This window comes from Centruroides vittatus, unplaced genomic scaffold, assembly GCF_030686945.1.
Source record: "Centruroides vittatus isolate TY-2023 unplaced genomic scaffold, ASM3068694v2 contig_2460, whole genome shotgun sequence".
In the NCBI taxonomy this organism is placed as follows: domain Eukaryota; kingdom Metazoa; phylum Arthropoda; class Arachnida; order Scorpiones; family Buthidae; genus Centruroides; species Centruroides vittatus.
In genome coordinates, this window is record NW_027121555.1 from 392,395 (window position 1) to 409,585 (window position 17,191).

General features: G+C 32.7%; 1 protein-coding gene across 1 annotated transcript in view; it reads right to left on the reverse strand.

The window, feature by feature from the left end:
- The window catches only part of Polr3E (RNA polymerase III subunit E), a 38,805-nt gene extending 22,168 nt beyond the window's left edge, over positions 1-16,637 (reverse strand). The window contains 1 exon segment of the mRNA XM_067265779.1: positions 16,578-16,637. Within this exon segment, the coding sequence (XP_067121880.1) occupies positions 16,578-16,607 (30 nt within the window). The 5' untranslated portion in view covers positions 16,608-16,637.
- Positions 16,638-17,191: the final 554 nt, after the last annotated feature.

The following is a 17,191-nucleotide window of genomic DNA, read 5'->3' on the forward strand; positions in this document are numbered from 1 at the left end:
TATGCAAGAAGGAAAATGCTGGGTGAGAAGAATATTAAAAAACTGTGAATTACATCTACTCTATTGCATGAGAAAGTTTCTGTAGTCATCTTGAAAACAAGAACTGTGTGACAACTAGCAGGAATATGATTGGTGGAGAAATTTTTACACTAGCAAAAAAGCTCAACAGTTCTGAACTCTGAAGTGATTTGCAAAATGGTAAAGTTTGCCGGAAATGATGTCACGACAGCAGTCGTGACATCATTTCCGGCAAACTAGCAGATAAGCCCAAGCAATGCCGGGCTTAGGGGCCGTCCATAAATTACGTAACGGTGATTTCAGCCAATTTAGACCCCCACCCACCCCGTGTAAGAAACCGTAATATTTTCTTTGATCCCCCTCCACTTCCCTATCTTACGTAATATTTAGGCATGATTTAAAAAAAAAAATTTTAACAAAAAAATTTTTTTTATGAAACCCTAAAAATCTTAGGTTTAAAATATATTATTATTAATTAGTTAATTAATATGTACTGTATTATTATTTATAAAGACTGAACAAATTTAAAAATTTAATGAATTCGAATGAACAATTTATTTTAAGAACTTTATTTTTTAATTATTAACAATCTTTTCATTATTATCATCATTAATCAACGTTATAATGTTCATTTTTATATTAATTTTAATTTTCACGAAAGGACGCAAAAAACTTTGACAGATCGACTAGCTACTACACGTGTAAACAGAAACGTCATACAAAACAAAACAAGAGAGAGAAACCACCACACTGCCATTCTCCCATGATAAAAAATGTATAGAGTGTGAGTCTGATAGCGTTATTATTCTATTACGTCACACAAGATGGCATTGGTATAACAAGCGTTCTTAATAGAAATCGAAAAATTCAAAACTCCACCACTCAACGAGATCAAAAAATAAAAATAAGAATATCATGTAAGATGAGATCTATTACCCCCCTACCCGAGTAAGAAATTGTAAGGAATCCTTGATCCCCGCCCACCCCAAAATACCTTATGTAATTTATGGATGGCCCCTTATCTGCTAATCAATTAATAAAAATTGTTAACTGATGTATTGATACATGCTTCTTGTCCTTAATTACTTATATTATTCTTGTGAACTACAACTTGTTATACTGAGGGAAGAGAGACCTCAGAGCTAGTTCACAAGATCATTGAAAGTGGACAAAAGTATAAAAAAATAATATGTTAATTGACATCCACATAATATAAATGGCATTGAAGAATTCGTGTTAAAAGGTGCTTAAATCAAATTAAATAACAAAAATTTATTAAAATATATTATATATGGTAATATTATTATTTAATATTTATTAATATAATATCACATTGTAGTGGCGTGCCGTGCCGTGACATTTGATGACAGGGAAGCTGTGTTTCTGTAAGAAGCCGACTTCCGGGGGCAATCAGTTAACTGCACGTCAGTGATAGTCTAGGGTCCATTCGTATTCATTTGTTCGATAAGCCAGTAAAAACTGTAGACTTCTCTAAATGTATTTTTAATATCACAATTACATTCTGAATCGCTAGCCACAATATAAGGACTAAAATTAAAAATAAATTATAAAAACTTACTCGGTGAAATAAAATGTGCCGTGGATATACATTCTGGTACAATATATTGTTCAATTGCATTAATATACTTTTACAGAAAATTATAATTAAATGTAGCTTTGTAAAGAAACGTACGTAAAAATAACAAAATATTCTTTACTTTTTAAATTTTAAAACAATCCATTTAGTCAAATAGCTCGATACGAGTGGCTAATGGATGGAATCAGAGACGGTCCAGATGGGTGTGCAGTGTCTGCATGCCAAATCCCGAGGGTGCCGATACCGGTCAATGTCAAATGCCTCTTGTCGCATCACTAATGTACCGTACCTCAAAGAACGCGACAGGGTGGTTGTAAGTTTTAAATGTTTCTCACCATAGCTGTAAAAATCTAAATATGTTAAACTTAATACCAAGTAGATTGTCCGTCATTTGTTTTCTAACTAATATGTTTTAGGACTGGTGTCCATGACAATTTCCAAAATTTACAACTTTTTAGTCACTCTCATTGAACTAGAAAAATTTGTCTTTATTATCTAATATTACGAAGAAATCAGTCCCCATTGTACTCGGCTAGAGATTGGTTGGGTTAAGCTTTCATTTAAGTAAAATTCTGGCTCTTTCGGCAGGGTTTTATTTATGTCCCCAATTTCCTAATCTCTTAATTATTTAATTACTTCTTAAGTAAAAATAAGTTGAAGCCAATTACTTTGTACCTGAATATTTGTAATCTTGGGGAAAAAGTGGAAAGAAAAATTTTTATGACAATGGATATATATAAATCATAAATTTAAGGAAAATAAATTCTGGAGCTTTTTTGTCCTTTGTGCATTTCATTCATTAAATTTGGTTGTAAATGACGCTGCCAAAGTAACAGTTAATTTTTTACGTTTATGTAACGTTTTTTTCTACATACCCTTATAGATGAGACATACGAAATCATAACAACACTGGTTTAACATTGAAATCCGTAAGTAATATAAGATGGGAGAGCAGAATAAAAATATCAAATATTTTAATAGATTTTTTTAAACTCCTGTCAACTATACAGAACTATCATAAAAACATGCCAGTAAACTCCTATCAGTTGGGTTAAGTTATAAATCTAGTCTACTCATGATTTACATAATCGGGCAAGGGTGACGGAATATCTAGCAGGCAGGTGGCTAACAGCCCAGAACCGCTCCTGGATAGAAACATTGGAAGCGTTATACATGTGTAGCTTCCACTAGCTAAACCGTGTGAGGTTGGTGTTCTGTAAAGTGCATGCGCCAATGCCTATAATCTGGCTGCTTGGAAGCGCTGCCATCCCGCCGCTGATATTCGAATATACAATAGCAATCTTATCGTTTTTTTCACATGTAGTATAGAAATTTGTAATGAGATACATAATGCAGTTATAATAAAATATTAATTTTAATTAATTCAAAGTACGTTAAAATATGAAAATTTATATTTTAGAAAATACAAGGGAAGCAGCACTTCCACTGCTTCCAATGACGGCACGCCACTGTTACATTGCATTTATAGGCATTTTTATGCATGAAATACAGTTAAAAAGGTAAAAAAAAAGGGGGGGGTTTTATTTTGAGGGTCAGGAATGGATTATCCATTATTTCTTATGAGAAAATTTGTTTCAGTTTTAGAGCAACTTTTAGGAATGAATTATGTTCAAAAACTGAGGTTCGTGTGTATTACAGAATTGGTTGAATAATATAATATACCAGAGAAATTTCCCCGTCAAGCACGACAGACTACTTTCTATGAAAAAGTAGAATGTAATGTGGTCAGTAAGAAAAATTTTTTTTCTAAAATTAGTTGCAGAAGCAAAATGATGCAACTATCATTAAGGTAAATGATGTCAATGACATCATTGCAACAAAACACTGTCACTGACCTGAATCAAGCTTTATTATGTAAACAAAATAAATCTTTTATATTTAAAATTAATTTATATATATATATATATATATAAAATGTACAGTACACTTGACAGAAAATACAAAATACTTAATTTGAAGATACAGTAGAGTCCTGTACAACGCAGGGGATACGTTCCACATTATACAGGACATACATTATCAGACCAATTTATGCAAATTCAGGCATGTCTGTAAATTGTAATGGTTGTCTCAATATGCTAATGAGATGTGATTCAGTTTGAAATATTATTTCATTGCAAACAGACTGTTAGTATTATACGTAACCAATTTGTTTCAAATAAAGTTTCTTTTAATAAAGGGAACTCAAAATAGAATACAGGTAACTTAATTATAAAAAAAGTATTGTATACATTATAACATTTTTATAAGAAAAATATATATTTTAGCCATGTGTACTGAAATAAATAAAATGCTGAGAAGAAAACGTATAGCTCTGGACGACAAAATTAGAATTTTGGATAAATTGTAATCTGGTGCAAAAGTGGCAACCATTGCTAAAGAATTGAACTTACGAGAGTCAACAGTTCGAACAATAAGACAAAATGAAAGCAAAATATGAGCCATATTGTCTAGTACATTTTTATTAGATTTGAAGAAAGTTGCTCAAATAAAAGACATGTTGGTGAATAAGACGGAAAAGTGTTCGATGATATGGATTAAAGACTGTTACTCGAGAAATATACCTGTAAATAGTGTTGCCATAAAACAAAAGGCACTCAAGGTTTACCAATGTTTAAAAGATTCTGAGGGCATTTCATCTAATGAATTGCATAAACCCCAATTTAAAGCCAGCACAGGATGGTTTGACAGATTCACAAGAAGAGATTTTCTTTGTGTAATATGAGAATTGTTGGAGAAAGTGCATCAGCCGATACAGAAGCAGCTCAAAGATTTCCCGAAATTTTTTAAGGCAATTATACAGTGGAACAAGTCTATAACATTGATGAATTTGCTCTGTATTGGAAAAAATGCCTGGCAGGACATATATTGCGAAAAATGAGACTTCTGCTTTTGGTTTCAAGGCATCAAAAGACAGAATAACTTTGGTTTTGTATTTTAATGCAGCTGGAGAACACATAACTAAGCCAATGTTAATTAATCATACATTAAATCCACGTGTAATGAAAAACGTAGAAAAATCAATGCTTCCTGTTCACTGGCAAGCCAATAAAAAAGCATGGATTAAATTCGAAATGTTTTGAAATTGGTTTTATAACTGTTTTGTACCGGAGGTCGAAAATTATTTACAATGAAAAAATATTAGTTTTAAAGTTTTGTTACCGATGGATAACGCGCCAGGCCATCCTATAAATTTAAATAATCCTAAAGTTAAAGTGGTTTGTCTGCCACCCAACACATCAGTTCTTCAACCATTGGACCAAGGGATAATACAAACATTTAAAACTTTTTATTTACGTTGTACATTTGAAATGATTTTAGAAAAAATTGATTGTAATTCGAATGCAACAGTTCCACAAATTTGGAAAGAATTTTCAATACTAAATTGCATACAAATAATAAACATGTCTCTTAAAGAACTGAAATCTTCAACCCTCAATGCCTGTTGGAAAAAGTTATGGCCAGATGTCGTTATTACAGCAAATTCTCCAACTCCATCAGAAACGAATGTAAATCGCGTAATAACTGCTGTACAAAATATTGGTTTTGTTGATATGAATGAGACAGATATCACCGAATTAATTAATTACAGTAAAGATATTGATGAAATCGAATTACTAGAATTAGCAAATTGTTCTCATTCTAGTAATGAGGAGGAAAACTCAGTCCAGACTTTTAATGCACCAAAGCAACCTTTGAGTTCAGAAGATATAATTAAAGGGTTACAAATAGCCAAAACGTTAGAAACACATTTTATGAAAATTGATCCGTCAATAGTGGTTTACGGAATTTAAAAGAAAATTGAATGATCGTCTATTCCCATATTTTCAATCTAAAAATGATCTGGAGAAAGAACTGTTTTTAAATAACGATAACAATCGAAACAAAACTATGGACTATTCAAGCAATGAATCTGTACAACCAATATTAACAAAACAGCGTCGTTGGAACTTATTTGTTGATACTTCCAATAGCGAATAAATGTTAAATAGTGAAGTGCATATTTTTATTTTTATTAAAAGTTGAATAAAATTATTTTCCTCTTATATCTTTAAATATGTATTATTATTTTTTATAAACTGCTACTTTTTTTAAACTGTCAGCTTCACTGTTCATATATAAACAACAGGTAAGTGTATACATTTGCTTTTCTAAACAAAAATCAGAAACTATGTGAAAATGTTAAATTTATCTTACGCGTTATAGACTGTTTATCACACTGTACGAGTACTAGTCACAATTTTTTCGTTGCATTATACGAATTTGCGTTTTATGGGAACGCGTTATACAGGATTCTACTGTGTAAGTATTCTGTATTTTCCATTGAAACATAGAAAGCATGTAAGCAAAATTTCATCTGGATTGGACGAAGACAGCTGGAGACATTCACTCACACACATTATGGATATTATATTAATAATAATAAAAATAAGCAGAAAGAAAATGGTAGAAGTAAAAATGAAAGAATTTTCAAGTTAAACAAAAAGAAAACTAAAAATTTGATTGGGAGAACATATAAATTTGATTAAAAAAACTTGTATAATTAGCGGTTGTTCAACGTTGTAATAGTGCCAGATGCGAAACAATTAAGGAAACAGTAGTAGTAGTTAAAAATGAAAAAAATACAATTAAAAGAAAGTTTTATGAACATTTGGAGATGATAAAATTGGAAGAAGCAAAATGTATAAATGATAATACTGGCTTAAATGTCGATAGAAGATGGCTATTTTATGTAAATAAGGAGGGGGCAGTAATAGTTATCTAGAAATATCTAATGGACAGTTTAGGAAGGTTCATGTAATTAACAGATGATACTGGATGTTATTAGAATTTATTTATATAAGGATATATAGTTTGGAATTTTTATGATTTTTTAAAATATTTTTTTTTTGTAAAAAATTTTTAATGAAACACTTTTATGTAATATAAGAGGTATCACGAGAAGAAATTGTATGATAAGAATTAACAAGATGTTAATAGATTAAATAAACAATTTTAAATTTTGTTACGGGGAATTTAGTTTAGTATTGTCAATGTTAAAAAATAAAAAAACTGGACCCTGCCTTAAGTTTAAGAAAAATACACTTTAGGTTAAATCACCCAATAATGTCTAAAGGAAGAGAGTCCGAAAAGGGTTCAAAATGCATTTTGACTTGTAATAATGGTGGTTATTATGTTAATGTAATTTAAAAGTATATATTATTGGTTAATAAACTCCTATAATAAACTGTGTCAGTGTGATAAGCTCTACAGAACAATTGTGCATGATAGCATAAATATTGTAATATTAATAATAATATTTTATTTAATATTTATTTTAAGGGTGCCACAAGCTTTAGGAACTGTTTAAAGCATAATTTGGTCTTGTGAGAAAGATTTCAAGGCATTTTTCGAGACATGGAACAGATTTCATACTAATACACAGTTTCCACTGATAGAAGCTGAACTGGATTCATTTTCTTCAGTTTTGGAATCCGATCTGTCTATTTTCAACCCAAGATTATCATTTATTAAATCTAAAGTTTTGCCAACTGATAACTTTCTGTGCACAGTTACTTTACAAAAATTAAAATATTGAACAATGCATACCACTTAATGGTGAAAATGATATTTTTTTTTTCATTAAATGTACTTCCTACCTTGACTATAAATGGGCTGATTGAAGAGACAACATTTAGACACTGGCAACAGTTTAGAGATCGATTAGACTGTGGTTCAGAAAAATTACATTGTAGAGGCAGTAATTCTCACTTGCAACAGTTTAGACAATGTTTAGAAACTGATAATTTGACCTACTTTCTAGACTCGCACAAAGCAGATTTAAACAAAGTTTTAATTCGAGTGGAAGTTTTATTCATGGAAAAGTTTAGATAAAAATGGATATTGTTCCTCTGTCAAATGTTGTAAATGGTACAAACTGACAAAATTATTCATTAATTAATTGCTTGGATCGAAAATAATATAATTAAATACTTTAAATTTGTTTTAAATGTTCCAATTCCAATATTCAAACGGGTGAAAACTTAAAACTACAATTAATTTAAATCAGATGCATTTATTTACAATTCAAGTATCATGTTGGTTATAAAATGTTAATGCATTTTGGGGTCATTATTGTTAATCCCCTGGTCAGAACATTCTGTTAAACAAACAAGACAATTTTAACAATTACCAAAACCTTTTTATAAAAATAAAAAATAAAAATGTAATAATAATAACAAAAAATTTCAAATTATTTATCTCGACAATTATGAAGGGAGAGAATAATACAATGTCGGAATAGTTCCTTAAAAATCTATTCCGAAGACAAATTTCAAATTTGGTATAAATTTTCTAAATCTAGATTTGTTCGTATTTTAAATCATATTGGCAATGAAATTAAACATCAAAATGGAAAAGGATTGTCGTTAATCAACTGCCGAACAACAATTGTCGATGGCCTTAAGATTTTATGTTCCAGAAGCTTTCAGAATATAGCTTACAACCTTATCGAAGCTTTTTCCAACGTTACAAACAAGTAACCCAATTGGCTGAATGACTTCTAAAAGAGGGGAGTAACAGCAAAGAAACATTTTGCCGAGGTTCATTTAGACAGCGTTCAAAAATAGACAACAGTTGTCTTTGCAATGCATTTTAAACCGCAGTTCAACCAGCCAATGTCCAGATGCCATTCAGCTGTTAAACATCATTTAACATAAACCCTGTCTATGCAATTAGCTGAATGAGTCTAAGCCATGCAGTTACACAGAATAACATGTAAAACTGTGAATGAGTCAGGTTTGTCCTTTGTTTTTTTTTAGCGGAAAACTGACTTGATGAGACTTGTCCATCAACTGGAAAGGACCATTTCAGGCCTAAATTTAAAGAATTATCTTTAAATTTGATTGATAATTTGATATTAGTGATCAAAATATTCATAATTAGAATGCCAATGAAAGAGTGTACCTTAGAATGTAAATGGTAAATGTATTTTAAATAAGATAGTCCAGTGATGCAAGTAACCAACAAATATTTTTGGCTACATTTCCTCTTAGAATTTCAACTCATCAGTAATGCTAATGTTGAACAAACTGTTTTCTGTAATGAATTTGGATGAATCATTTGTAAGAAATAGGATGCAATTAGGAATGCCTCCTATTTTTTACAGCCATACAAATTTTAAATATAATTGTGTACTATCAAGAAACAAAAAGAATATTAATTTTATTGTAATAAAGTGTACAGTACATAAGAAAAATATAGGTCTTTATGCTTTTAAGAAAAATGTAAGAAACTAAGAATATTTTCACAAAAAAAAAAAACATAATAAAATAAAAAGGGCCACCTTTTTAAAAAGTTTGAGAACCACTGCATTATATTGATCATTGTAGTTACTATTATTGAATGTGTGGCATTCGACACACAACAAATAAGCCTAATATTAATAACCTCAATTTAAAACTCCACATTGATTTGAGAAATGATGGTCTGGCCCAAAGTATTTACAAATTATAAGTGTTAGGATTCGTTCTGAATAACCAGTCATGAAAATTTGAGGATCTGACCTCTGATAACTCGGCTGGCAGGACAGTTATAATAACTTGGCTGGCAGTTATTATAAAGTTAACATAAACATAATTTTTAGATCAAAACTACTTCACTTTTGGATCTAGCAATAAATATCTTACTCTCAATTTTTAAAATTGAGATATTTATTGTGATCCAATTGTGATCTGTTTATTTTAATAAAAACTAGCTGACCCGGCCACGTGTTCTTGTGGTTCAAAATGTATCTATTATAAATGTATAACACTTCCCCCGTGGGGGGAATTTCAAAAAATCCCTTCTTAGTGTACATTCTCTTGACGAACCCTATTAAAACGCAATCAAAAACGTATCTAAAATAGTATAAATAGAAGCCGAGTTCTACACGGTAAGCCTTAATCCTGTCCCTCTCCCCGCTGGGGAATATCGAAAAATCCCATTTTTTAGTGTATATTCTGTTGACGTAACCTATTAAAACGCAAAAAACCACATCTAAAATAGTATAATAGAAGCCAAGTTCTTCACGGTAAGCCTTAATCCTGTCCATCTCCGCCAGTGGGGGGAATTTCAACATGTATATTATATAAAAACATGTGCGTATTCGAATGCAACATTGTGTCAAAATTTCAAAAGAATCGGTAGGAACAAACGAACATTATATTTTATTTATATAGATAGATAGAAAATGATCTGCTTTAGTCCATTCTCACAGAAAAGCAAACTTAGGTTGTCAGAGTTAGCACCATCTGTTGGACATAAAAGCCTTAATCTATATATAAAGATATTTTTGGAAGGGGGGGAAATGGTGGTCTTCACATACGCCACAAACCTTTGCGGGAGTATATTAAACAACTTCCCAAAGTTTCATGGCAATTGCATAAATGGTGTAGTAATGCATGAAGGACAAACAGACATACATTCGTTTTTATATATATATAGAAGATTAAATGAAGAGTATCTCAAAAATTTTAATCAATTTTAACAAAACTCCTAGCTCAATAGCCAATAAAACTAGTAAAACAAACACCTACTTGAAAAGCAAACATTTTCTTCCATTTTTAAAAGGACATCATCAGGCTGGTTGTTCTAATATAAAACTGGTTGATTTTCAAACAGATCATGAATTCTACATTGCATATATAATCTTGCAGGGATTGAAAGATTTATGTTAGATGGATACATAGTGTTGCTAGATCAGCAGGTCTTTAGCATTTCTGGCAGCACTTGCTACTGGTATATTTCATCCCCTTATGGACCATAGATCCAACAGAGTACTTGGGAGCAATATGTCGGCATATCGCCACCAACCTAAAGGAACACCAAGCAAACATATCTAAAGGCCTCATATTCACTTCCCTGGATATGCTGGAAACCCAGCATATCCAGGCATCGCTATTCCCTTCAGCATATGCTGGAAACCCAGATGTGGAAGTCCATTTCGATCAGACTGAAATAATACACAGAACAGTAAGTAGATCACACATCAGATGCCTTCAGTTGATAGAAATTTATAAGGCAGTCTTAAGAAAACACGCACAAGGAAGGTAACACAATCCCAAATCCATGGAAAATACATATCCATCCAGCATAAATCTTACAATCCCCCCCAAGATTACATATATACAGTTTAACCCAATTATAACGTCAACCCTAATATACCGTCAAATTTTTATCGATCCCACAATTTTACTATACAGTAAAACCTCACTTAACAAGCACCTCACATAATGAGCAAATCAAATTTTTAAAAAAAATGACTCTCTTAACAAGTGATGAGGAGAGGGAAAGTCCCAGATTGTGTGCATACTCCATCATGCTATTATCTGTGATATTTTTTTGTTTTCTGCAAATCAAATTTGCATTCTAGGTTGGTTCATTCTGTGCAAGAAGAAAAGATGATGATCATTCACAGTCCTTAACAATGTTTATTGTATAATTTTCTTTGAATAAACATTATACATAAAATACTGTATTTACTTGCATATAGGACAAGGTATGACTTTTAAAAGATCAAAATAAAGAAAATTAGATTTATTAATACAATTTTATAATTTTATTTAATCTAATTTTATTTCGTTTAATTACAAATAAATTATCATCAAATGCATGTATTAAGGCAAACAACCATGTTTTCTTGAGGCTATCACCTTTTGTCTACTCAGACTTGCCTTCTGAAGCTTTCTTACAATTCTTTTCTTTTTCGCTCTTATTCCACAAAGCATCGTCCTCTGACCCATCAAGTGAATTTAAAATGCAGTATTTCCTGAATGACTGCTATCAGCTTTTGAAGATTGCTTTTCCACGTACCTGATACCCATGCAACAAAACCAAAAGATTATAATGCATGTGACAGGAAAAAGTTTATTTTTAATGATTCAGAATGTACAAATATGAAATAACTACATTTATAATCATTGCTAAGTGACCAGCTATTTTTGAATCATCTCTTTAAAAGTGACATTCACTTTGACCTCGATAGCACTCTGCTATAATGGCAGCATGAACTATACACGGTTCACAAAAATTATTGCAAAAACAAAAAGAATCCTTTGCTCGCATGTGTAGGACAACCTAGGTTTTGGAAGCAGTGAAAAATGAATAAAAACCCTGTCTTATAAGCAAGTAAATATGGTATTTGAGTATATTTTTTGGCATGGAATGCATTATCATATCTTACATTAATTTCTATGGGAAAAATTGTTTCACATTACGAGTAAGTTCTGGAACGAATTATGTTCGTTAAGTGAGGTTCCACTGTACTAGATAATGTTAAAAAACCCACTCATAACGACATAAAACCCTGTTTTAACATCATATTTGAAGCACTCCCCAATAATTAGATTACAAATTTTATCTAACAAAGAAAATACTACATGTTCAGTCCTAGGGTCAGAGTCCATTTCCTAGAACGACTGGATGGTACTCTCACCACCTGACTTCAGTGTGGTGCAAGATCCTAGAATATATTCTAGGACCTTGGGTGGGGTGAGGTTCACCACACTTTTAAACAATGTGATGATTGGTTATCATTTGTACTCATTTTTAAATTACTTTATGCTAAATTGTTAAATATTCTATTAGTTTTAATCTAACATATTATATCAAGTAGTTTTTTTTTTTTTTTTTAATTAGGAAAATCATCATTTCCCCTTACGGGGATCAGAATACCCCTCTGTTCCGCATTAGCACTGCAGAGGGCTTCCCATCCTTTATTAGCATTAATCTTTATGCCATACAACAAATAAGACAAGTAAACAAAACAAAGGTATATACAATGTTTACATTGGTGCGTTTCCAGTTGAACAAACACCGAGAGGTGGCCTCACACCACCAGAGCCACATGGGAGGCCTACCCCAGTGACCTAGGTCCGTTTAAAAATGGCGTTAATAAGCCTTGAGAATTCCGGGTAAGTAGATTTAGTCCGAGTAACGTTGTAGAGGTCAAAGGTATGACTTGGCTTTTCATGATAAAAGACACATTCCAGCTCCTGCCGCAGAGCGGCGAATTTGTGGCAATTAAAGATAAGGTGTAGAACAGTTTGCTGATCTTCCCCGCAATCGCACTCGTCTGTAGGGCTCCTATTAATCCTATGAAGGTAGGAGTTACAGATAGCGTGCCCAGAGAGCACTTGAGTAAGGGTGAAGCCTGTGGGCATCCACCATAGGTCTTCCAGCCTTTCCTTGATGTTCGGCAGGATGTTATGAGTATGCCTGCCTTTGGTGGACTCTGTCCACCTAAGCTGCCACCTATTCCTCATTCCCTCTGCTATTTGCCTTTTTATATAAGTGGCTGGTAACACTGTGTAGTCTGTGTTATTCTTGTTAATTGCTGCCTTAGCAAGCTCATCCGCCCTTTCGTTGCCTATCAGGCCAACGTGGGCTCTGACCCACCTGAATTTGATGGTTCCACGTCCTCCACAGCTTTTAATAATATTCTTGATTTCCATCGCAAGATGGTTGCTGTCTTTAAATTGCTTTAATGCATCTATAGCACTCCTGCTATCTGAACACATGGTTACATCCTCGTCACTCATCTTATCGCTATAATACTTGACTGCCATTTTAAGAGCCAACAGCTCGGCCTGAAATACACTGCATCTTCCGTCAAGCTTATATTGTCGGTTGGTCAGCTCTTTCCCGTGTTTGAACACTACGAAGGCTGCCCCGACTCCTTCATCCGTCTTGGATCCATCTGTATACACTTCTATAATATCAAGTAGTTTATAAAGATATAATTGAACCATTTTTAATTGGCATACATTAGTTTAACCTTTTGTTGCCTTTTGATTCGACATTATTCTAAATTCCGCCATTACTGAAACTTATGACAAATAGAAATTTCTAATAAAAGGTAATTTTTGAAATTTTTAATTACATCGATGTAAACTTAGACATGATAATGTAAATAAAGGTGATTTAAACACGTAGTTTCCATTTTTATACATACGATAATAAATTATCATCATCATAATAAATAGAGTATACTGTATTACCATTAAGAAATAATTTTACGGTAATATCGACAATGTTAAATTAGAACAGATTTTATAACAGATTCCTAAACACACTTGGTACATTTTATGGAACTGAAATTATGACCCCACAGATAACGACACTTGGTTATAATGTCAAAAAATTGCTGGTCCTATCGATGATGTTATAATCAGGTTAAACAGTATAATGTTTCCACCTATCAGCAGTGGCAATGTAGAATTCACAATCTGTTTGAAAATCAAGCAGTTCCATATTAGAACAACCGACCTGAAGATGGCCTTTTAAAAATGGATGAAATGTTTGCTTTTCAAGTACATGTTTGTTCTGCTGGTTTCATTGGTTTATGAGCTAGAAGTTTTGTTAAAATTAACTAGTAATTTATTGTTGTCTTTTAATCATTTTTGTAATGATAATGATTGTGGTTAGCTAATAAAACAATACTAACATCATGTTTTATGTCAGATGTATTAATATTGTAAAGTTCCCATTATTTTATTACCCATAAAACATTTCCAGTAATTTCCTATTTTACATTAGTAAATTAAACTTTTATCCAAACAAAACAATTCATTAAATTCAATAACATATAACAAATTTAGAATTGTTATATATGGACAGCAAATAAGAAACAATAATGACAAACCGTTCCCAGATTAAGAATGGGTACTTGTAAATTTTTTGGTACAAATGCAGTGTTGATCAGCAGTTGGGACCTTATCAGGCTATAGACTATGCCCAAAGGAGTAAAAACAGTCACAGAAACCAATGGTCTACATGCGATCTTTTGTGAGATATAGTATCCCAAACAGGACTTTCGTCAATGTAACCGCATTTCTTGTGTTTACAAACTTTTAGCTCAAACCCCGGTTCTGGCTGGCAGTGATCCACTTCTCTCCGCACGAGCCCACCAGGTCACTCTGCCCGAAACACTTCGGAACTCATATTTGAAGCACACGAATGCAAGGAACGCACTGCGCATGATGGCATGCTCATGCAATCCTACCTCAATCGTAAAAATGCAGCAGGCCCTGCATGGCCAATGGCGAGTTGGCCGCGGGTCACCTGACTGCAGCATTGCCCTGAGTTTTTATAAGCCACTAGGCCACCTTCAGGCATTTTCAGCCAATATTTGTTACTTCAATAACTAGGAATATAACTCAGTTTATTCAATATTTGTGATGCAAGAAGTACTGGTATGTATTGACAATTTGCTAAATTATTCCTATATTCTGTTTGCTTGGTTTGAGATCAAAGGGACCATGTGTCCTAACCTAATACCCTGTTCACACTGCACATTTTAAGCCAGCTTAAGGTATGAAATATGAACGGAACTGACTTAACGTTAAACCGGTTTAACTACCAACAACCGGCTCAGCTTAAATTGCTTTCTCAAAGAAGGTTAAGTCACTTCAAGCTTTCCACGAGGTCTGCCACAAGTTCAAAAATAATGGCGGAAGCAGATGTACAGGTACAAATGTTCGAACAAACGATACTCCTCTCTGTTAGCATGTATATGCTGCTTCGGTACAAGAAGTTTAAATGATAATATAAATTTCTTGTTTATGAAAAAAAAATATATATATATAAATTTCTGTCAAAAACCCATTCTTATCACAGTTCTAATCGCTAAAGTGATATAAACATTGAGAGAATCGTGCTGACAACGACATCACTGATAATAAATGTTAATAATTCCTAACTAATGTCTTATGCTCTTTAAAAAAGTTATTTATAATTTAAATTACTAAATATAAATTAATTTATGATGATTTACGAAAAATAAGCAAAAGTTTGATTTTATTTAAAATGTAATATTGAGTACACCCACTTGAGGGCTAAGTGAATAACTCGCTTTAATTGCCTAGTGTGAATGAGTAGTTAATCTTGTTTTCAACAATGCGACTTAACTTAATTCTGCTTAAATCTTAATCCCGCTTAAAATGTACAGTGTGAATAGAGTATAACCTAACCTATTCTAATAAAATACCAAATTATTCCTTTCTTCTGTTTGCTGGATTCGGAGAGTGTACACTCACCTTCAACAGAGGCAGATGTTGATCCATGGGCACACCGATCGTCTGCAGTTGGAATTAGGTCCTTTTCACACACCCACGTGTGCCTCAACCTCGGGGACTACGGCCCCTCAGCTGCCGACACACTTGCTATTGCTCACGGTCGGCTAGTACTACATGCCACTTTTGTGACTTGTCCAAAAAACCTAACCTATCCCTCTGGGAGATGACCATCACTAGTTAGGCTAATAGAAAACCTTTTATTTCAGCTCGATCGATATTCAAGGCTGCAAGTCCACGTGTGATTGAATTATAGTCCCGATGACGCTCCCCGGAAGTAGCGGTTGAAAAGTGATGATCCTCGTGTTTAGGGAGGTTTTAGGAGTCTCTAGTAAGAGCAGAAACTGTATAAAACATGGTTTCGAGATTTAGTTCTGAAAATTGTCACTTTTAAATTTTATCCCAATTCTGAGGGTCTCAAAAAGTTCACATAGAGTCATTTTGGGGAGCCTATATCTCGCGAAAGTTCGCAAATACAGGCATAATTCCTTTGACTTTTTTGTACCTATCAATATGATCTACAGCTCTGTTAAAGTCCCAACCACCTCATTCGGACCTAGAATTGTACCCCCAATTGCGTCATTCGGGGCTAGAATTGTGCCTTCAATTTTACGAAGGTAAAATAGGAAATTATCAATAATCCCAATTGATCATGTAAACAAATAGGAACAGTTTTTAAGAAAGATCCTACAATTGGTTCTGATGATATTTTTTTTCCGAATTTAATAACGAAGCAACGAAATGTGACTGTTGCGTAATTGAAATTACGGTAAATCACATATATATGAATGAATGAAACAATGTAAAATTCATTAAATTTATGTCACGTAATCAAAATAATTGAAACTCACTTCTTCGACAACAGGATCATCATCTTCCATGCTGTACTTCTATACAACTGCCAAACGTCAGTGTTGCCAACCTCTGAATAATTATTCTATTTTATTCTTTCTATCCGGATTCATATGGAGACTCTAGCTTAATTTATGAAATAAATAAATACTGTATATAAAAGTATCTTATAAACACGCCTAAATTATTTCTCTGTAACGTTTTGTAAATAAAAGTAAAATAATATAAATTTAAAGTTTTTAAGAAAATAAATAAATTAAAAATAAAAATAAATACGCTAATATGGTGATGACCGGATGGCCGAGAGACAATATTGAATTTCTCAAAAGCTTACTTGGACTTAGTTTATAATTGTTAACATTTACACACAAAAAAAAAAAAAAACATTTCCGGTCGGACCAACATCCGAAAATACCTAGGGATTTTTCCATCCGTCCAAATCCGATCCAGGGTCCCGCAGAGACGTAAGCGACCACTTTAACGCTCGGCCATCCGGCTGTCAGTTTAAAACTATTCTATCATCAATAGCAAGAGTGGCTAAAATATATGGTGAATTAACACAAATGTTGATACAACAACACTAATTTTTGGGTACGTTCGTAAAGTTGAACGA